The 22,217-nt window shown below is 38.7% G+C and overlaps 1 protein-coding gene across 1 annotated transcript in view; it reads left to right on the top strand.

Moving 5' to 3' along the window:
• The window catches only part of KAT6A (lysine acetyltransferase 6A), a 102,890-nt gene that overhangs the window by 43,643 nt on the left and 37,030 nt on the right, over positions 1 to 22,217 (top strand). Inside the window, exons 3-8 of the mRNA XM_070459736.1 lie at positions 6,275 to 6,383; positions 8,930 to 9,045; positions 9,819 to 9,900; positions 11,803 to 11,938; positions 13,277 to 13,593; positions 15,859 to 15,977. Coding sequence (XP_070315837.1) covers positions 6,275 to 6,383; positions 8,930 to 9,045; positions 9,819 to 9,900; positions 11,803 to 11,938; positions 13,277 to 13,593; positions 15,859 to 15,977 — 879 coding nt within the window. The remainder of the gene's footprint in view (positions 1 to 6,274; positions 6,384 to 8,929; positions 9,046 to 9,818; positions 9,901 to 11,802; positions 11,939 to 13,276; positions 13,594 to 15,858; positions 15,978 to 22,217) is intronic.

Here is a 22,217-nt window from a genome sequence, read left to right as displayed (position 1 = left end):
AGGTTCCTGCTTCAGACTGAGTGGTGCCTGATTGCAGATTATAGTAGTTTCTTCTCATCTTCCTCAGTTTTGACCTTATTACTTAAATCATCTTAATGCTTAGACTTGTTTTACAAGAAAAATTTTAAGGAATTAAGGGTGAGCTGTCTTCATGTAATTAGATTAAAAGGTAACCAACTTCAGGGTAAGTACAATGAGACTAAAATGGCTCATGGTTAAATTCAGTTACCAGAATCTGTTATTAATAATTAAAAAAATTTTCATTTTGGGGAGAGTTAAAACTGTATCTCTAAATCTTAATTTCTGTACTCAAAGGAACAGTTAAAAGACACAGGTTTTCAAGATGAGGACAGATTATAGTAGTTGCTTCTCACCTTCATCAGTTTTGACCTTACTACTTTAATTATCTGACTTGTGAGAATATGAAAAATCTATACCACTTAATTTTTTTGTTCATTTTTTAATTATGGTAAAATTTACATAAAAATTTAAAACATCTTTTAGTGTACAATTCAGTGGCATTGAGTATATTCACAGTGTTTTGAAGCCATTGCTGCTATCATTTCCAGAAGCTTTTCATCATCTTAAAATCTGTCTTTGTAGTGCTTTATAGATATTTTGTATTTAAGTCCAAGGAAGAACGATATGACTATTATTACTGTTTAGTGCCTATTTGAGTAATTCAAGGAATCATATATGAATTATATATTTCTTTCATACTCTTAATATTGGTTCTGCTAACTTGTTTTAATCATGTCCAGTGGTCGTAAAATGAGAATTTGTAACTTTTAAGAGTCTATGACATGATCGCCTAGAGGTTTCTAAAATCATAAATCTAAGTTTACAAATGCAGTTTTGTCCTTGAAAATTCTGGTGGTCGCAGTTCTAGAATTTATCATTCAGTTCAGTTTTGAAAGAAATAAAACAGATTCTTGATTATCCTTTATGTCAGTGTTTAAAAACAGAGACAACATAAAGATAGATTTGAGGTCCTCAGAAGATACTAGAACATAGAGACAAAGACAAGAACATAGTGGTATTAAAAAATTAAAGTCAAGTGTGGGAAAAATTAAAATTGGACTTTAATAAAGATGGGAATGTCAGATGATGTATTTCAGCACCTAGAAAATGTTATATTTAAGATTGTCTAAACGATTGTGTCCAAAAAAAATTTTTTTTCATGTTTTAACCTCATGTAGTAGAGATCACTGGGCAAAATTTTTGCTGTTCTTTTTTTCTAAAGTTATTTCCCAAACCCAGGTCTGAATGCTACACAACCTTCAACCTACTTAGCAGAACCTCTGCTGTGTGTTTGTCTCAATGCTGCCATCTAGTGATCATTGTGGGTGTCTCAACATGGAGCTTAAGGCAGCCTGCGTCACTCCTCGATAAAGTACAATCTAAATGCCTCCGGCCACAAACCTCCCCCTACTTTTGAGAAGTCGAATAGCAGTGGGTTGCTGTGGCAGAAATCTTATTTAGTTATTGAGACCATGTAATCACTTGGAAACAGTAGTTGAGTTCAGTTGCTCAGTTGTGTCTGACTCTTGGTGACCCCATGGACTGCAGCACACCAGGCCTCCCTGTCCATCGCCAACTCTGGGAGCTTGATCAAACTCATGTCCATCGAGTCGGTGATGCCATCCAACCATCTATCTCATCCTCTATCGTCCCCTTTTCCTCCCGCCTTCAATCTTTCCCAGCATCAGGGTCTTTTCCAGTGAGTCAGTTCTTTGCATCAGGTGGCCAAAGTATTGGAGTTTCAGCTTCAACATCAGTCCTTCCAATGAATATTCAGGACTGATTTAGGATTAACTGGTTGGCTCTCCTTGCAGTCCAAGGGATTCTCAAGTCTTCTCCAACACCACAGTTCAAAAGCATCAATTCTTTGGCACTCAGCTTTCTTTATAGTCCACCTCTCACATCCACACATGATTACTGGAAAAACCATAGCCGTGACTATCCAGGCCTTTGTCAGTAATGTCTCTGCTTTTCAGTATGCTGTCTAGGTTGGTCATAGCTTTTCTTCCAAGGAGCGAGCATCTTTTAATTTCATGGCTGCAGTCACCATCTGCAGTGATTTTGGAGCCCCCCCAAATGAAGTCTCTTACTGTTTCCATTGTTTCCCCATCTATTTGCCATGAAGTGATGGGATCGGATGCCATGATCTTTGTTTTCTGAATGTTGAGTTTTAAGCCAACTTTTTTACTCTTTTACTTTCATCGAGAGGCTCTTTAGTTCTCACTTTCTGCCCTAAGGGTGGTGTCATCTGCCTATCTGAGGTTATTGATACTTTCCTGGCAGTCTTGATTCCAGCTTGTTCTTCATCCAGTCCAGCATTTTGCATGATGCACTCTGCATATAAACTAAATAATCAGTAGAGTGTATTTATATTATTGAGCTGTGCATAACTCTGTCAGGCTCATAACTGACTCATTGTTCTCTCTCAGACAATGCTTTTCTTATTGTTTCCAGTTGTTCAGGGTAATTTAGTTAAAGCACTGAACAGCACTTTACACGCATATTGTGTGGTAGACACTGCTCTCAGTGCGGAATACAGTCCTTAGCAAACGGAAGTCATGGCTTTCTTGCAGTTTGCATTGCATTGGGGGAACAAATGGTAAGATACACATACAATATTTCAATTAGTGAGGAGAGTTTAAGAAGAAAGAATAAAGTGGGGGGGATGTGAGTTTTTGTGGTTGGCAAATTGTTTTGAAGTGTTAGATGGAGTGGTCAGAGAGAGTCTTACTGAAGGGGACTTTTGAGTCGAGGTCTAAAGGATCGAGGGAAGTGCTGTGCCTGCAGACAGAAGGAAAGAGGGTGCAGAGGTCTCGGAACGTCTGACTTGCAAAGAAAGAGCAAGCAGGAAGGAGTAGAGTGTGAGAGAGAGCAGTGGCAGGTGATGTTGGAGAGACCCTGTGTGTGTGGGGTGGGGGGCGGGTACAGGTCACAGCGGGTCTTGAAACTAGATGTCATTAGGCTGGATGAGAGGTGGGCGCCAAGCTACGGGCTCACTCTGGCTTCTGTGTTTAATGGTGTGTGGTGCAATTTTTTTTTTCTTGGTTTATTAGCAGTAGGGACAGATTTACTTTATAGAGATATGAGAGCAATGAGATAAAAGGTCTATGTTTTGACAGTTCTGAGATCAGTGATTATATGGCATATTGTGTATCTATACATATTTTTATAGATTTGCTCTTGGATTATCCATTGTTCTTATTTTTGTGATACAGGACAGTTGAAATCAGCTGGTAGAGTTTTACTTGGAAAATGTTATGAATATCACTACTCCAGTACATTTCAGGCTCAACTCTTATAGTGAACAAACACAGTGTAGTGTTGGCCTGTCTCAGTGATCTTCGTACTCAATGATATTTCGGGAATGAGAATCATCCGGAGTTGTGATTTTTTTTCACACTTCATGATATGGTTAGGGATGTGCCCAAATAAACCACACAATTAGCTGATTAGCACTTCTATTTGATCCACACAGAAAACCTCATAGATTTATGTTGTAACCTCAATGATTTATTTAAACCACTTTTTTGCTTGTAGTTCATCAGCTGAAATGACTCATTCTCAAAGTGCTATTACTCTTGCCCAAATTGTGCTTAAAAAGTGCCCTGAAATTTAAAAAAAAAAAAAGCCCTGGAATTATCAGTTACGTTACAATATCATGATCACTGTTGGTAATAGTATTTCTCTATGGGTTCTGGTTTTTTGGTAGCTAAAATATTTATTATTTTTATGCCTGGTCTTACGAGGTCAGAGAAGCAGCACCCCCACTGTGACGTGGTTAGGTCAAGGAGCTGACGCTCTGCCGCCCTGTGTTACATGTGTTTTCTGCTGTGAAGTACCTGGCGAAGTCTTCTGTCTTTTCCTGACTGACATGTGAGGGTTTTTATGTATGTAGTGCTGGATATGAACATTGGTTAGTTAAATGTGTGTTAGGATCTGCCTTTCCGTGGCTTGCCTCTTCGCTTCTTTGATGGTGTCTCTTTGGTCGTCTACCCTTCTCTGTTCCCTACCCCCGAGTTACCCGTTAGTTCCTGCAGATCTACCTTTTCTATTTCTCTTATGTCTCTTCTCCAGTCCTTTTGCCAGTGCCTTAATGTAGGCCTTCGTTACTCATGGCCTGGATCATACGTGGATCGTATTCTTTCCCGTCCATTTCCAGCCACTTACACAGTGACTTTTTAGAACTTTGAATCTTGCTCATATCGTTCCCCTGTTAAAATCTGAGAGAGATCCTGGGAGGCTGCAGCATAAAGCTCAAACCTCGTGGCCTCACTTCTGCCTGCTCTAGAGATCACTTCAAGCTTCTGCTCATATGTAACGTCTCTGCCAGGTTTATTCCCTGGTTCTTTTTAAAGGAAGGACGTGGTTGTCTTTACCACAGCCACAGTTGTTAAAAGACAACTTCCAGCTGTTCATCTCTCATTTCACGTCTTGGCTGAGCAATACTGTTAGTTTGCTTGTGTTGGACGTTTTTACATTGATGTACCGTTGAGCTCTCTCACTAGCCTGTTTATTTTCCAGGCTTTCTCCTCTGCCAGCCCCTTACATATTGGTGTTCTTGGCGCTCCTTTCCACCTCTTCTCCATGGGAAAACCCATTAGCTGATGGCTTTATGGCTGTTTTGTATGTGTAGTCAGCCCCCAGGGTATCTGCAGGTTCTGGGTTCCAGATTCAACTGATTTGGATCCACAGTAGGTTGAATTCAAGGATGTGGAACCCAGGGATATGGAGGGCTGACTATGACTTCTAGATTTTAATTTCCAAGTCAACCTTTCTCTTGAACCCCAGATCCGTGGACATTGCTCTTTGGATGTTTGATAGGCATTTTAAGCTCTATTAAGACCCAAACTAAGCTCATACCACCCACCTCCCAAACTGATTCTCTGTGAGTCTGTATTTTCTTTTCACATCCCCTTCAGGTGTGCCTGGCCTGTAAGATAACTCTAGGAACCCTTTCCCTGACGCCACTTGCACCTGCTTGATCACTTGGTCCTTTGTTTCCCATTGTTGTACTTCTGTCCTGATACCTGTGGACGTTGCATCTGTTCTCCCCACTAGACTGAAAGCGTCTGGAGGGCTTTGTGTCACTGTCCTGCACCATGCTTAGCGTAGAGAGGTAGCTGAGAGTACCTCCCGATGAAACACGCCTGAAATCAGACTCACCGTCTCTTTCCTTTCCTCCTGACTTTCTTCTCTAGGATGACGTTCATAGTTGATGATGTCACCAGCTTTTCAGTTAAGTTGTTGTTGTTCAGTTGCTGTGTTGTGTCATGGTTAACTCATTTCCTTTTCTGTTACTTCCACAGCTGGTTGCTTTCTGAGCCGGTAGCTAGTTTTTCATTGCCATTCCTTTTTCCCCAGTCTGCCTTTTTTATTGCTACTGGGGTTATTTTTCTCAAGTACAGGTGATCGTCTCTTGGTTCAGTAACGTGTTCTTCTTTTCTGCAGGGTGAAGTCCAACTTCTTTAAAAGATATTCAGTGGCAATCTTAAAGAACTGATCTAGTCTCTCTCTCTCGTCCCCCCATACCCCCCACCCCTGCTTATCACAGAAACTGTATCTTTAAAGTACTAGCCTTGGCAGACTGTACCCTGAAGTCCACCCTGTTTATACTACCTGTATTGCCCTTCTGTCCATCCACTGCTGTGGAGGAACCTAGAGACCTAGGTTTAAACCTGCGTTTAATAATTACTATCTGTTGTCCTTGGACAGACTTCTTAGATTACCGTAACACACATGTTCCTGGCACTTCATATGTGCTGTCTTCCTCATTCAACCCGTCTCTTCCGGCCCACTGCTGGAATTTATTTTCCCGTTTGCACAGAGCCCTGTTTGCCTCATTGCACTAATGACTTCTGCTTTTCTTTATGACTGGTACTACTTTTCTATCACATGCCTTGTAAAGGCTAATACTATGATTTCTTGTACTTAATTTTGTTGAATTTTTCATTCTTAGGTAGTCGATTTGCTTTGTTTAACCCATATTGTGTCATTTAGTTTCTAAGTGACCAACTGATTGGGGTATGAGTTTTTGGACCAAAGTTGCCAGTGTCAGGACCCTTTGTAAAGATGTAGCCAAAGCAGGCTTGGTAAAAACCCATCTGCTTTGTGAGTTGGAAATTTTGGAGGGGTATACATTTGTCCCAAAGTTATATGCAACTCTTAAAGGAATTTAAAATGGTACTTTTACTGTCTTTTATGTTAGCACTAAGGAAAAGACCCAGTACTGAGGGAATTGTGTTTTTCTTTACAGCCGGTTGCTGAACCAATCCCCATCTGTAGTTTCTGTCTTGGCACAAAAGAGCAAAACCGAGAAAAGAAGCCAGAGGAACTCATCTCCTGTGCGGACTGCGGCAACAGTGGTAGGTGACCCCCTGTGTGTGCCATCTCACGGGGCTTGTCCGGCAAGAGGATGTTTAACTGGAAATTGTATACTTGACCTAAGAGAGTAACATTTACATTTGATTCTGGTTTTAGGTACCTGAGATGAGCTTCTAGATGAGGGAAGAGTTTAAATGTATAATTGAAATGTTTTATTCAGTTAACTTAAATCAGGTCTTAGTAGTTGTTTTTTTATAGAAAGCTTTTCATAAACTTCTTTTTGTTTTCTATTAGTCTTTATATTTCACTATCCAGCATCTGTTCAAATCACATCAGTCAGTTGGAATTTATTACTGGTTTCTTTAATAATCACTACTTACTTTGATTTACGCCTCAGCCTTCGTGAATAGAACCAGGATGATAACAGATTTTTTTTTTTAACATAAACTTTCAATATGTCACATTGAGAAGCAGAGTGTTGACTGTAATTTAGTGAGCTGTGTGAAATTTGGGGCTCTAAAAAAGGTTTTTCAAAGAGTCTCCTAATTTGTTAATTTCAGAGATATTCCTTGTCTACCTTTTAAGAACTTATGAAGCTTTGTAGTATCTTTGATCATTGGCTTAATATTCAGTGTTTTATACCAGTATCAAACAGGATTTAGTCCAGAAAGCAGAAAACACTACATGCTTCAAGAGGAGGGGAATTTAATACCAGAATAAGGTTTTTTGTAAGACTGTTGGACGGGCTCCGAGGCCTGACTCCCAGGGCGTGGCAGAGGTGGCCCGTCGGAGGGAGAGAGCAGGTGGGACGGCAGCGTCTTTTGCACCCAGCTGAGCAGTCACGCGGTCACTGCCGAGGGTACTGTTTGGTGCGGGCGGGGACCGCACAGGGCCTGAGCTGGTGGTGTTGCCAGGAGCGCTGGTTGTCCGTCACGGTCACCAAGGGATAAAGTGGTCAAGGGCATGAAATTTGGGGGTTTTCCAAATTGAGAGCTAAAGTACCCCAAATTTTAAACAGGAAGACTTGTTTCAGAAAAATAATTGTGTTAAACGTTTGGCAAAGGGCCAAAAGCTATAAAGAGCGCATTTACATTTTTAAAGTCCAAGGGGCAAAGGCAATGAATAGGCCATTTATGTGAGAGAAATTAAGAGTTGAGCACATTAAAAATGTTTTCCCAAAATAATAATAGGAAGGCCCACCAAAGCAACAGTGAAGTGTTATTTTATAGCTTTTATAAAGCTTGAAAGATAAGAGAGCCCAAACTGGAGTTGATAAAATTGTGATAAAATGTACGCGGCTGATGTCCCTGGATGTTACATCGTGGGGCTTGGAGCATGTTTTGGCAGGGCAGATCTACCTCTCAAGCTACAGAAATGTTTATTTCATTTCACTTGCCAGTTCCTCTTTTAGGAATTTATTCTAAGGAATTAACTTAAAAGAAGGAAAGAATCTGTAATCATGAAATAATTCATTTTAGTGTTCTAATAACTGTTATGGGCTAATTGTGTCAATATTTACAACAGGCAGATGATCAGGTAGGTTCTTGTGTGTCAACTCTGGAGTATAATCAGTTTAAGGAATGTAAATATAAAGTTTGCTTGAATAAAATAATGAAAAGCAGAGCAAAGCTGTACATATCCTATAATTAAAACCATGCAAGGGCTTTAGTTAGTTTAGAAAGGAAAAGTAGAACATGAAAATAGCTCTTCTGGGATGATAAGATTATAGATGAGATTTTTTTTATACTTCTCTCATTTTCCTTGGATGTAAGTGATATTTTGATGATAAATTTCTTATCTTCTCTTAAAAAAGAAAATTTGTTGATAGAAAAGAGAAAAATAATTTAACCAACCCTTTCTCTCACTGAAGAAAAGTAAACATAACCAATTTTAAGAGGAAACGGATAAATCTTTTCAGAGTTACGAGCAAATTAGCTATCCTAAGTTTTTGAGAATCAAACTGATTGTAACTCTTGAGAGAGGAAACTTTTTTTTTTTTCTGTTACTGTTAATTCTGATCACAGTAGAAATATTGCTTAGGTTTTAGTTTTATCTTGAGTGCCTTAAATCATGAGCACATAACTCACTTTTAAATGATGGGATTTAAAAAATTTATTAGTTACAAACATAACACGTTATTGTTTAAAAAATGAGAGCACAGAAGGGTATAAAGTAAAATGTAGAATCCTTTTCCTAAAAAATATTTATAGCTCTGTATCCTAGGATGTTACAGTTGTAAACGGTTTTTGTGTTTATTCTTCCAAAAATGGCCAAGGCTTATTATGTATTCATATACATAGGACCATGTGTACACACATAGTACTCTAATTAATGCGGCCTTAATACAAGTTTGGAATTTCTCAAGTTTTTTTAATAATCAAATTGGGAGGGGGGTGATATATGTAGCATGCAGAAAACTGAACTGGAGTGCTAAGTCCTGAAACCATGAGTGTGGCAAGCTTCCAGGAGCTTCTTGTTTTCCTTGATGTTTTGATTTAAGATAATTGCCTTTTTCTACAACATTTCTTTTATACAGTTGCAGAATGATTCTTGATTGTTTCATTTGCCAATTTTCACCTTTTATTAGGTCATCCATCCTGTTTAAAGTTTTCCCCCGAACTAACGGTTAGAGTGAAGGCCTTACGGTGGCAGTGCATTGAGTGTAAAACGTGCAGCTCCTGTCGAGATCAAGGCAAAAATGCAGTGAGTATTTTTGCCTTCCATTGTAAATATTTCATTTAGAAGTAGAGTGTACCACTGGCATTTTCCTCTATGTATGTTTGATTATTTTCAGTCACTTGGTTCAGCAGAGTTTAGAACAGTAGCCTCTTAAAGTTCACATCATTAGTTTAGAATACTTGCTCAGTGATGATTGAGTGAGTATTGGATAATTCTTGAATAATTTCTAGGCAGTTTTCTACCCCACTCCCCAGTTTTTTTGGCCAAACTGTGCAGCTTATGGGATCTTAGTTCCCTGACAAGGATCGAACCTGGGTCCCCCAGCCGTGGTAGCACAGGGTCCTCGCGCCTGGACTGCCAGGGAATTCCCAGATTTCTTGGTAGTTACTAAAGCACTTTAATTGTATGTTTGTAGAGAGACTAGCTACTTTAAAGAAATACTTGTGAAATTTGAGTCTTATGGAGATATTCATTTAGGAATGATCATTTATATTAATTATAGTCATCTTTCTCTCCCTTTTATTAAAGCAGACTAAAAAAGTTAGCTTGTATCTGGCTACTGGATCCACATTTCTTTAGAAGTAATGAAACTTTAGGTCCTTATTAAAGTTGGATGAAGCAAAACCTTTTGCTAACTCAGGCTACGCATTTACTCAACTACTGCAGATTAAGGGAACTTTTATTATTAGGTAACTCATCTCCTTTGTGGAAAGGAGCCTCCTAGGTTTCATGAAGTCATGATCCTAACATGTTTCTGTTTCATTTGACTGAGCAGAGCTGTTCTTTCTCTGCTTTAGGATAACATGCTCTTTTGTGATTCCTGTGACCGGGGTTTTCACATGGAGTGTTGTGACCCGCCACTCACTCGGATGCCGAAAGGTAAGAAGTACTTTCTGAAATCAAGGTGATACGGGGCAGGTTAGTGAAAGTGCCTTTTAATCTACTTTGTTAAAGTGAAAGAATAGCTTGCATCTTTCTCCTTTGGGTTGTCTTGAGTGGAGAGCTGTCACCGTAAAGATGGGGACAGTCTCCTGATGTTCTTATGTAGTGTGGGTTTAGTATTAGTTTCCCCTGTTTTCAGTGTTTAAGCATCCATGAGGGTGAAGGTGTCCGTTTACCAATTTTTGCCAGCCCTGTAGCTACAGGGCAAAATACTTTACTTTTATAATACTTTGAAATATTTATTTCTTGAAGAAGTGAAATTCTGTTAGGTCATGTTGATTATATCACAGTTTATCACCTTTGAGGGGCTTAAAGCTATTAGAGCCTCTGGTTTATTGAAAACCTCAAAAAATTTTATAGTATTTTGCGAGCAAACAAATGCCCCAAAAAGAAGAATACAGCTTAAAAATATTATTTTATTCTTTTGACTCTTGTTCCCTGAAAGGTATTTACTTGAGATATAGTTGCCTGTTGGTTGGACTTCCATATTATCACATGCTTGCAGTTTCTTAAAAAAAATCATTAGTCGTCTCTGCTTTGTCTTATCATAAATTCCATTTTCAACTCAGGTTTTTGTGATTTATAGACTTTTTAAGTAAAATGCTTGTGAGATACTTTATGTCTCTTTGAGGAAGTGTTTCCTGCTGATGGAAAGGGACCCAGCCCGAGTTGTAGCCAAGTTATTCCACTTCGGGATTTTATTCGCGCCCTCTGTGCCGCTATTGATGGCTACCATTTGAAGAGTCACAGTTGTATGTTCTGGAAGAACAAGTGTCCCCTCTTCCCACCTCTTCCAGTTACTTGAAATGTGGGCAGAGGCCTTCTGAGAATCCTTCCAGATGGTACAAATTTTCTTAGGACCTCATTCCTGTGCACTTAATGCCTACAAAAGAAGTTTTATGGCAGCTTACAGCAGGAAACACTTTATTTTGAAATAATTTCAGACTTACAAAAACATGGTAAAAATAGTAGAGAGTTCTCATTGTACCATTTACTCAGCTTTCCCAAGTGTTGTTCCCTCTTGGTGTATCATAACAGGGATATATTGTACAGTTTGTCTTCTTACTGGTGGTGTTAACTTGGGCCACTTGTTTATAGTGGAGAACTTGACAGACACCTTACAATTACTCTTTTTTTTTTGCTTTGCAACTCCTTTAGCATCAATTACTGCTAATTTTTACTCTGGTGTTTTTCGGCATAGTGATGATTTTTTAATTTCCATCATTTCTTCTTCGCTTACTAACTGGAATTCTGCTGTAAGAAAGAGGGATCACTTTCTCGCATGTATTTATTCAACTGTTTTAATCATTATGGTTCATAGATACTTACTTTATTCTGTGAATTATTGTCCATTGCTGTGATTATTCCTTTTTCCTTCGGTTCACCCAGATTTGGCCATTGGGAGCTCCTTCAAGTTGGCTCCTGGGTCATTTTGACACGGCTTCATTATCTGTTGAGTACTTCTTTATTTTCCGGCACCACAAGCTGTTCTCGGTTATCTTGTATTTTCCCCGCTCCAGTCCTGGACTCAGCCATTTCTCTGTGGAAACCTGGCATCTTTTCTTGCAGAATAGGAATTAGAAACCCCTATTGAGTGCTGGCTATAAAGTCAGCATCAGTGGACTTGAGCCGTGTATGGCCTTCAGGAGTCTCTTCCAGTTGTTTGTAGGATTTTCTATGTGTGTGTTTTCATGTTTGTGTTTCTGGGGGCTTTTATCAGATTTTCAAATAAGAGTCCTTGACCTGAAAGAGGTTAAGAGTTCCTGGCTTAGACTATCTGAACTCCTTCAGTGGATTTATATCTATTGGGCTTTTATGTGGAATTTTCTTTCTTTATAGGCATGTGGATATGTCAGATATGTCGACCTAGGAAAAAAGGAAGAAAACTTCTACAGAAGAAGGCAGCACAGATAAAACGGCGCTATGCTAATCCAATAGGACGTCCAAAAAACAGGTTAAAGAAACAAAACACGGTGTAAGTTGTACTTGTGGCAAGGTGAGGGGAGAAGAGGATAGGGCCTTCTCTGTAGTGCAGGGGTTCACTTGTTTGCATTTGGAAAAGGAGATTGATTTTTATGTAATAATAATAATGGCTAATGCTTATTGAGCCCTTAAGAGAGGGCCAAGGCACCCACTCTTCTAAGTGCTTTACGTGTATTATATCATTTAATTCTCCTGACAGCCCAGGGAAGTAGGAACTGTTGGTACTCTCATTTTTTCAAAGGAGGAAGCTATAGCATAGAGCAGTAACTTGCATAGTTTATAGTAAGTGTTGAACTGAGATTAAAACCCCAGGAGGCTGGCACCAAAGTCTGGCCCTTAACCGTTACCTTAAATTTTCTCTTTTACCTGAAAAAGAAGGAAGAAAAAATTATGTTACTGAAGCATTTCAAAGATTCTTCTCTTAATGTTATCTCAGTAGTTTGTGTTATATGTACAAATTGCTGGATAGCTTCTCTTATTGGTCATAGCTAAGTCCCGTTTCTATGTCCTAAAGTAAAATAATGTGAATTTTTTTTTCACCTATTAGCAGAAATCAGGAATATAATTCTCTCTTGTAGACTAGAAAACTGGATTAGGTCTGGAGGAGGTGGGGCAAGATTCAGTAGCTAATTTTGTCTTTTTTTTTTTGAAGTATCTCTCTAGTAATTCACCTTTGATGATATGTAAACTGCCTTTAAGCCTGCCAACCTTTCATAAAATTTACCCACCTTTTCTACACTTTAAGACTATCTTGAAGGTGATAAAACTGAAGTGATTGGGCATTAGCAGCTTGAAATACAAAGAACCAGTACTGTAATTCATGCTTTTAAATCTTAAATCAAGCTTTAATTTTCCTATAAAAAGATCTTTTGAATCCTGGCTTGCAGAGAGTAACCCATCCTTATGTTGAGAGGTAAGAGTCTAACTCTGAGTTGGTGCAGAGATCCTAGGAAGAGCCTTCATACCAGGAAGGGTCTTAGGTTTTCTGTGGTACAACTCTCATTGTGTAGATAAAGACACTATTGTTTAGAGAGAATGTGATTTCCCCAAGATGTGCAGCTAGTAAGTGGCAGAGTTATGACTCAAATATGCTGTCTGACTCCCGGCCTAGGATTCTTTTCATTATAAAATGCGTAGGCTTCCCAGAAGTGGATGTTTCTAATAATATTACTTCTTAATCATATAATATTTCTTACAGTTTATGGACTGTTCTTAACAATATGGATTTTAAAAATACAGTTGTAGATATTTACTATGTGTTATGTATTAAACAGAAGCCTTATAAAGATTTCTTTTTAATAGCTCCCCCTTTCCCTGTTTGATTCCTTAGGTCAAAAGGTCCCTTCAGCAAAGTTCGAACAGGCCCTGGAAGGGGTCGGAAACGTAAAATCACCCTCTCCAGCCAGTCAGCGTCGTCATCAGAAGAAGGATACCTAGAGCAAATAGATGGCTTGGACTTCTGCAGAGATGGCAGTGTCCCCTTGAAGTTCAATAAGAAAACCAAAGGGCTCATCGATGGCCTTACCAAATTCTTTACCCCTTCTCCCGATGGGCGGAAGCCTCGGGGGGAAGTGGTAGACTACTCTGAGCAATACAGAGTTAGGAAAAAGGGCAACAGAAAACCAAGCACTTCAGATTGGCCCACAGGTAAAGTCTGCTTGCTTGGAAACAAAGTATTCCACAGTCTGTTATTTGGAATAACACTACTTACCTGGAGTAGATTTATATTTGATTTATTAAAAATTTGTCTTGGAATATGAGAATATGTTCAAGGTCATGTATTTAGGTGATACTCAGGTGATAAAAATGGCAGGAATTTAGAGCCTAGAGATGAAGCTGGAGAATGGACAAGCAGGAGTTTTAGACAAAAGAAGATGCTTTTTTTGGTGGAAGCACAAAGAATAAATCTACAGAAATGTGGGGTATAACCTTGACTCAGGGATAATTTTATATTTCATAAATTACAGAATGAATCATGTGATGAACTTCATGATGCTTGTTTTTATTCCTGGAAGGAAACTGCAAAGAGTGTGGATAAATAGACTGCTGTTAATCTGAGCATAAGTGAAAGACAAAATTATTTGTAAATATGATGAGGTCATTGATTTTTTACTTCAGATCTTGGCAGATACAGTTGTAATTTTTCATGGATTATACTTAGAGAGCCACAGCTTCAGACCATTTGCCTACGTTTCAGGCTAAGTTCCCTCATTTTCAGCTTAGATAAGATCTGTGAAGAAGAGTTAAAAGTATAGCAGATAGTTCACGTCAGAGGAGACAGTGTTGATGAGCTGGTCTCATCGCTGTGGAGCTGAGAGCACCCAGTCGTGTGAAGAAAGTAGAAAGGGCTGTGAGCAAAGTCGAAGAGTGAGAGTGGGCTCTGAGGTCACGGGCTGTGTGTGCCCGGGTGGTGCCTCATGGGCTGCGGGGGGCGGTCTGAACTCTGATTCCTTCCCCCTGACTGTCCCACTGGGGATTGTACTCCTCACTCCGTATCATTCCTGCTTCTATAAAGGATGGACCGGGCCACTGCAGGAGGGAAAGATCCTCATCCTTGTCAGATCCGCCCCCCTTTTATGCTGTATTGATTGACTTTTCACCTGAGTGGCAATCAACTCAATTACAGTTTAGGCTTTTACTTTTCATGTCTTTATCAGCCATGTAGACTGAAGATAAGGCCCACTCTTGAGTACATTTATCTGAGAAAACATGCAGGACTTAGGAAAGAATCTTATAAAGCAGAGGGTGATAAAAGGCATTTCTGAATTAACCATTTCATTGGAGGTAGATTATTAGAACAATCTACTGGAAAGTGTTAGAAGTTTTCTATCAGAGCAAATGTATCGAGTGCGTGGAGAACCATTGCTGAGTCTCAGGCATGACTTTGGCTTTGATGGGCTCTGTCATTTTCTCTCTGAGCTGTAGTTCAGGAGGCAGCCTGCACCGTCTTGTAGCGCGGGGAGTGCTGTACCCGACCTGGGCCTGCATCCCTCTGTGTCACGCACTAGGGGGCAGTGAAGGCGCAGAGTATCTGCAGATCAGATGTGGATTTTTCAGACAGGAGTGAGCCCCTGTCCTTTTTCTTCCACGAAATGAGTAACTGTGTATACAGTTGGTTTTTTAAGAGAACTGCCACACATTCAGAGAAGAGGCAGGACCACATTGGTGTTATTCTCAAACGCAGAGGCTGATGATCTGCTTGATCCCCCAATACTCCTCTCACTCATGTCTCTACCCATTTGAGGAAGGTGCATCATTTAGTGAATGCTTATTTTAATTTCTCGTACTTTCCCAGAGGGTTACCGCCTGTGCTCCTCAGACTTTGGAGTTTGTGCTTTAAGTGGGCACCCAGAATGGGAGGCGAGTTGGGGAGTTGGCACTGGGCATCAGTTAAAATAGCCACTTGAAATAGACCGTTTTGTTGAGATAAGAATGCATTGGCCTTAGGAAGAACTGTGGAATCATTGAGAATTTTAACAGGAGCAAACTTTTCTTGTTTTGCTCTAAAGTGATGAAAATTATGTCCTGCTATAACATAAACTTCTTCCATACTACCAAAGAATGAAAAAACAACATTTACGTGTTGACATGTGTCAAAAGTTTTATATTCTTGTTATTTCAGAATAGACTGCATATTTCTTAGATCTTTTTCCTGTTTTACTTTTTTTAATATGTGTATGTATATGCTGAAATACAAACTTGTTTAATGAAGTTTAAATTTAGTTATGTAATACTTTTAAAAAGTTTTAACTCAACTCAGGGTAGGTACTTATTGACTAGTATCTTTCTGGAAGTCAGCTTAGTGCTGTCCTCTTTTACATAAATAATATTAAGACTTTTGAAATTTGTTCCAGTTCATGTGCAGAACGCCTGGTAGCATCAGTAACATGTAAGCCCTTTCTTAACGTGCAGACAATCAGGATGGCTGGGATGGCAAACAAGAAAGCGAGGACCGGCTTTTCGGGAGCCAGGAAATCATGACTGAGAAGGATATGGAATTATTTCGTGACATCCAAGAACAAGCACTGCAGGTAAAGTTGAGTATTCAGATTGGCAGTCAGTTTGTTCCTGGTGAGAAACAGGATTAATTGTATTGTGGGTAACGCAGTAGTAGTGTGTTTATGCATCTGATCTGCTGTGGTTTGTGCATGTGCATTGTTTGTGGTTAAGCTGTTCTTTCCAAACAAACCCGTGGTAACTGGTTTGGTTTTGCAGGTAAACACATTGCTTTAACTGCCAGTATCAAATGAGCTTGGTTTATTTTCTGTCTTATATGAAGAAGAGTTTAGGATTTGACTGGCAAACAAACAAAAACCAAACCTCTCTCAGGTGATGAAACACATGTTCATTAACTCAGGAAATATTTATTAAATGCTTGTGCCTTAATCCTTTGTTGACACATAGCAGGATATAAATGTGCAGACACAGAGTCTGCTTATGTGCCAGCTGCTGGAGATGCCAAAGTAAATGACAGGATTCCTTCTCCAGCCAGGAGAGACTTGAAAATAGATAATTTCCTTAATGTGACAGTTTAATTATAGAATACATGAAATGTGGGGAGTAGAGGAGGCAAGCCTGTACTTCCGTCTGGGGAGTCAGAAAGGATTCATTGAGGAGAAATACCACTTGAGCTGGTCTTAGAAATGGAAAGGAGTTTATCAGGATGACAAGGAATGGGGTCTCATTAATTAGAAAAAACAGAAGTGCAAAGATTTGGAAGTATTCTTTGAAATGCAGAGAACAAGGGTGTAGATAATGGCAGGAGAAAATATGGGAAAAGTGCAGGTGTGGATCATGAAAACTCTTGGGTTTTATTTATCTTTTGTCTTGCTCCGTTGCCACCAACTCACTGTGTAAGACAAGTTGAGTTCTATCTCTTATCTTGAAATTAAGAATTTATAGGCCACTGCTGGGGAATTCCTGTTGTGTAGGTGAAGCTCTTTGGATTCAGAGACCAACTAGTGAACAGATTGTGTATGTATTTTTTTTTTTTTTTAATTGGAGGATAGTCACTTTACAATGTTGTGTTACTTTCTGCCACACAACAGAGTGAATCAGCCGCGTGTGTACATGCACCCCCTCCCTGCTGAGCCCCCCTGGCACCCCGTCCACCCGTCGAGGCCGTCACAGAGCCCAGGCTGGCCGCCCTGCATCACCCAGCCACCTCTCAGCAGCGATTTGGTTGCACGTGGCAGTGTGTATGCCGGCACTGCTGTATCAGTTTGTCCTGCCCTCTCTTTCCCCCACTGCTTCTGCAAGTCTGTCCTCTGTCTGCGCCTCCATTCCTATGTGTTTTTGAAAATGAAAAACAACAGTATAAATATTTAGGAAACATTTACGCAACAGTTCACCATCTTAGGACTTAGCCAGGTTGGGCTTTGAGTCGAGGGATCTGGGTTCAAGTCTTGGTCTTTTACTGACTTCTGCTTAGACAACTTGCTTAACCTCTAAAGGCATGTTCTTTTCCTGACAATAAGTTAAAAAAAAGTATTACAGGTACTCTAGTAGGAGTTTACATGGTGTTTAGTGGGAATTCAAAGAAGAGAGTCGTTTCTTCACTTTTTTTTGGATTTTTTTTTTCTTTTTATTTTTTTATTGAAGGGTAATTGCTTTACAGAATTTTGTTGTTTTCTGTCAAACCTCAACATGAATCAGCCATAGGTATACATACATCCCCTCCCTTTTGAACCTCCCTCCCATCTCCCTCCCCGTACCATCCCTCTAGGTTGATACAGAGCCTCTGTTTGAGTTTCCTGAGCCACACAGAAAATTCCCGTTGGCTATTTAACATGTGGTAATGTGAATTTCCATGTTACTCTTTCCATACATCTCACCCTCTCCTCCCCTCTGCCCATGTCCATAGACTATTCTCTATGTCTGTTTTTCCACTGTTGCCCTGTGAATAAATTCTTCAGTACCATTATTCTATATTCTATATATATGTATTAGAATACAATATTTATCTTTCTCTTTTTGACTCAATTCACTCTGTATAATAGGTTCTAAGTTCATCCACCTCATCAGAACTGTGACTCATATGTCTTCCTTTTTATGGCTGAGTAATATTCCATTGTGTGTATGTACCACAACTTCTTTATCCATTCATCTGTCAATGGACATCTAGGTTGCTTCCATGTTCTAGCTATTGTAAATAGTGCTTCAGTGAAAAATGAACATGTGTCTTTTTCAATTTTGGTTTCCTCAGGGTATATGTGTAGGAGTGGGATTGCTGGGTGCTTTTATGGTGTTTTTATTCCTAGTTTTTTAAAGAATCTCCATACCATCCTCCATAGTGACTGTATCAATTTACATTCCCACCAACAGTGCAGGAGCGTCCCCTTTTCTTCACATCTTCTCCAGCTTTTATTGTTTGTAGACTTCTTGATGATGGCCATTCTGACTGGTGTGAGGTGATATCTCACTGTAGTTTTGATTTGCATTTCTCTAATAATGAGCAATGTTGAGCATCTTTTCATATGTTTGTTAGCCATCTGTATGTCTTCTTTGGAGAAATGTCTGTTTAGGTCTTTTTCCCACTTTTTGATTGGGTTGTTTGTTTTTCTGGCATTGAGTTGTATGAGCTGCTTGTATATTTTGGAAACTAATCCTTTGTCAGTTGTTTCACTTATTATTTTCTCCCATTCTGAAGGGTGTCTTTTTACCTTGCTCTTATAGTTTCCTTTGCTGTGCAAAAGCCTTTAAGTTTAATCAGCTCCCACTTGCCCACACTGCTTACTTTTGTTTTTAATTCTGTTACTCCAGGAGGTAGGCCATAGAGGATCTTGCTTTGATTTATGTCATCGAGTGTTCTGCCTATGTTTTCCTCTAAGAGTTTTATAGTTTCTGGTCTTGTGTTTAGGTCTTAATCCATTTTGAGTTGATCTTTGTGTATGGTGTTAAGAAGTGTTCTAATTTCATTCTTTTACTTGTAGCTGTCCAGTTTTCCCAGCACCATTTATTGAAGAGGCTGTCTTTTCCCCATTGTATATTCCTGCCTCCTTTGTCAAAAATAAGGTACCCGTAGGTGCATGGGTTTATTTCTGGGCTTTCTATCTTGTTCCATTGGTCTGTATTTCTGTTTTTTGTGCCAGGACCATACTGTCTTGATGACTGTAGCTTTGCAGTATAATCTGAAGTCAGGAAGGTTGATTCCTCCAGCTTCATTCTTCTTTTGCAAGACTGCTTTGGCTATTTGGGGTCTTGTGTGTTTCCATATGAACTGTGAAATTTTTTGTTCTAGTTCTGTGAAAAATGCCATTGGTAATTCGATAGGGATTGCATTAAATCTGTAGATTGCATTTGGTAGTGTAGTCATTTTCACAATATTGATTCTTCCTACCCACGAACATGGACTCTCTCTCCATCTGTTTATGTCATCTTTGATTTCTTTCATTAGTGTCTTATAATTTTCTGTGTACAGTTCTTTTGTCTCCTTAGGTAAGTTTACTCCTAGATATTTACTTCTTTTTGTTGCAGTGGTGAATGGGATTGATTCATTAATTTCTCTGGTTTTTCATTGTTAGTGTATAGAAATGCAAGTGATTTGTGTGTATTGATTTTTGTATCCTGCAACTTTGCTAAATTCACTGATTAGCTGTAGCAATTTTCTGATACCATCTTTAGGATTTTCTATGTACAATATCATGTCATCTGCAAACAGTGAGAGCTTTACTTCTTCTTTTCCAATCTGGATTCCTTTTATTTCTTTTTCTTCTCCAATTGCTGTAAGTAAGACTTGCAGAGCTATGTTGAATAATTGTGGTGAAAGTGGACACTGTTGTCTTGTTCTTGATCTTACGGGGAATGCTTTTGATTTTTCACCATTGAGAATAATGTTTGCTGTAGGCTTATCATATATGGTCTTTACTATGTTGAGGTAGGTTTCTTCTGTGCCCATTTTTTGAAGAGTTTTAATCATAAATGGGTGTTGAATTTTGTCAGAGGTTTTTTCTGCATCTATTGAGATTATCATATGGTCTTATCATATGGTTTTTATCTTTCAATTTGTTAATATTGTGTATCACATTGATTGATTTGCATATATTGAAGAATCCTTGCCTTCCTGGAATAAACCCAACTTGGCTCATGGTGTATGAGCTTTTTGATGTGTTGCTGAATGTGCTAAAATTTTGTTGAGGATTTTTGCATCTGTGTTCATCAGTGATATTGGTCTGTAGTTTTGTTTTTCTGTGTTGTCTTTGTCTGGTTTTGGTATCAGGGAGGTGGTGGCCTCATAGAATGAGTTTGGAAGTGTTCTTTCCTCTGCAATTTTTTGGAAGTTTTAGAAGGATAGGCATTAGCTCTTCTCTAAATGTTTGACAGAATTCTCCTATGAAGCCATCTGTTTCTGGGCTTTTGTTTTTTGGGAGATTTTGGATCACAGCTTCAGTTTCAGTGCTTGTAATTGGGTTGTTCATAATTTCTATTTCTTCCTGGTTCAGTCTTGGAAGATTGAACTTTTCTAAGTATCTGTCCATTTCTTCCAGGTTATCCATTTTATTGCCATAGAGTTGTTCATAATAGTCTCTTATAATCCTTTCATTTCTGCATTGTCTGTTGTAAGCTCTCCTTTTTCATTTCTAATTTTGTTGATTTGATTGTTCTTTTTTTTCTTGATGAGTCTGGCTAAAGGTTTGTCAATTTTGTTTATCTTCTCAAAGAACAAACTTTTAGTTTTATTAATCTTTACTCTTGTTTCTTTCCTTTCTATTTCATTTATTTCTGCTCTGATCTTTATGATTTCTTTCCTTCTACTAATTCTGGGTTTTTTTTTGTTCTTCTTTTTCCAGTTGTTTTAGGTGTAAAGTTAGGTTGCTTTTCTTGTTTCTTGAGGTAGGATTGTATTGCTATAAACTTCCCTCTTAGAACTGCTTTTGCTGCTTCCCATAGGTTTTGAGTTGTCATGTTTTCATTGTCATTTGTTTCTAGAAATTTTATTTCCCTTTTGATTTCTTCAGTAACCTATTAGTTATTTAGAAACATGTTGTTTAATCTCCATGGGTTTGTGTTTCTTGCACTTTTTTTTCTTGAAATTGATATCTAGTCTCATAGTATTGTGGTTGGAGAAGATGCTTGATATGATTTCAGTTTTCTTAAGTTTACTGAGGTTTGATTTGTGACCCAAGATGTGGTCTATCCTGGAGAGTGTTCCATGTGCACTTGAGAAGAAGGTGTCGTCTTCTGCATTTGGTTGGAATGCCCTGAAGACATCAATGAGATCCATCTCATCTAATATATCATTTAAGACTTCTGTTTGCTTATTAATTTTCTGTTTTGATGATCTGTCCATTGGTGTGAGTGGGGTGTTAAAGTCTCCTGCTATTATTGTGTTATTGTCAATTTCTCCTTTTATATCTGTTCGTATTTTATGTATTGAGATGCTCCTATGTTGGGTGCATAGATATTTACAATTATGTCTTCCTCTTGGATTGATCCCTTAGTCATTATGTAGTGTCCTTCCTTATCTCTTGTAATCTTTATTTTAAGGTATATTTTTTCTGATATGGGGATTGCTACTCCAGCTTTCTTTTGCTTCCCATGTGCATGGAATATATTTTTCCATCCTCTCACTTTCAGCCTATATGTGTCTTTAGGTCTGAAGTGGGTTTCTTGTGGACAGCATATACATGAGTCTTATTTTTGTATCCGTTGAGACAGTCTGTGTCTTTTGGTTGGAGCATTTAATCCATTTACATTTAAAGCAGTTATTGATATATATGTTCCTATTGCCATTTTCTTAATTGTTTGGGGTTGATTTTGTAGATCTTTTTTCTTCTCATATTTTTTTACTATATATTCTTGTAAGGTTTGTTTGGTGGTACTGAATTCTCTTAACTTTTGCTTGTCTGAAAAGCTTTTTGTTTCTCCATCAATTTTGAATGAGATCCTTGCCAGGTACAGTAATCTTGGTTGTACTTTCACTACTTGCTGGGTTCAGTAATCTTTCAGTACTTTAAATATATCGTGCCATTCCCTTCAGGCCTGCAGAGTTTCTGCTGAAAGATCAGCTGTTAAGCGTATGGGGTTTCCCTTGTATGTTACTGGTTGCTTCTCCCTTGCTGCATTTGATGTTCTTTCTTTGTGTTTAGTCTTTGTTAGTTTGATTAGTATGTATCTTGCCATGTTTCTCCTTGGGTTTATCCTATATGGGACTCTGTGCCTCTTCGACTTGATTGACTGTTTCTTTTTCCATATTGGGAAAATTTTCAACTATAATCTCTTCAAAAATTTTGTCATACTTTATTTTTCTCTTCTTCTGGGACCCCTGTAAT

The sequence above is a fragment of the Odocoileus virginianus genome, chromosome 32 (assembly GCF_023699985.2).
Source record: "Odocoileus virginianus isolate 20LAN1187 ecotype Illinois chromosome 32, Ovbor_1.2, whole genome shotgun sequence".
Classification (NCBI taxonomy): Eukaryota; Metazoa; Chordata; class Mammalia; order Artiodactyla; family Cervidae; genus Odocoileus; species Odocoileus virginianus.
The sequence above is the reverse complement of the archived record's forward strand: the minus strand, read 5'-3'. Positions and strand labels throughout refer to the sequence as shown.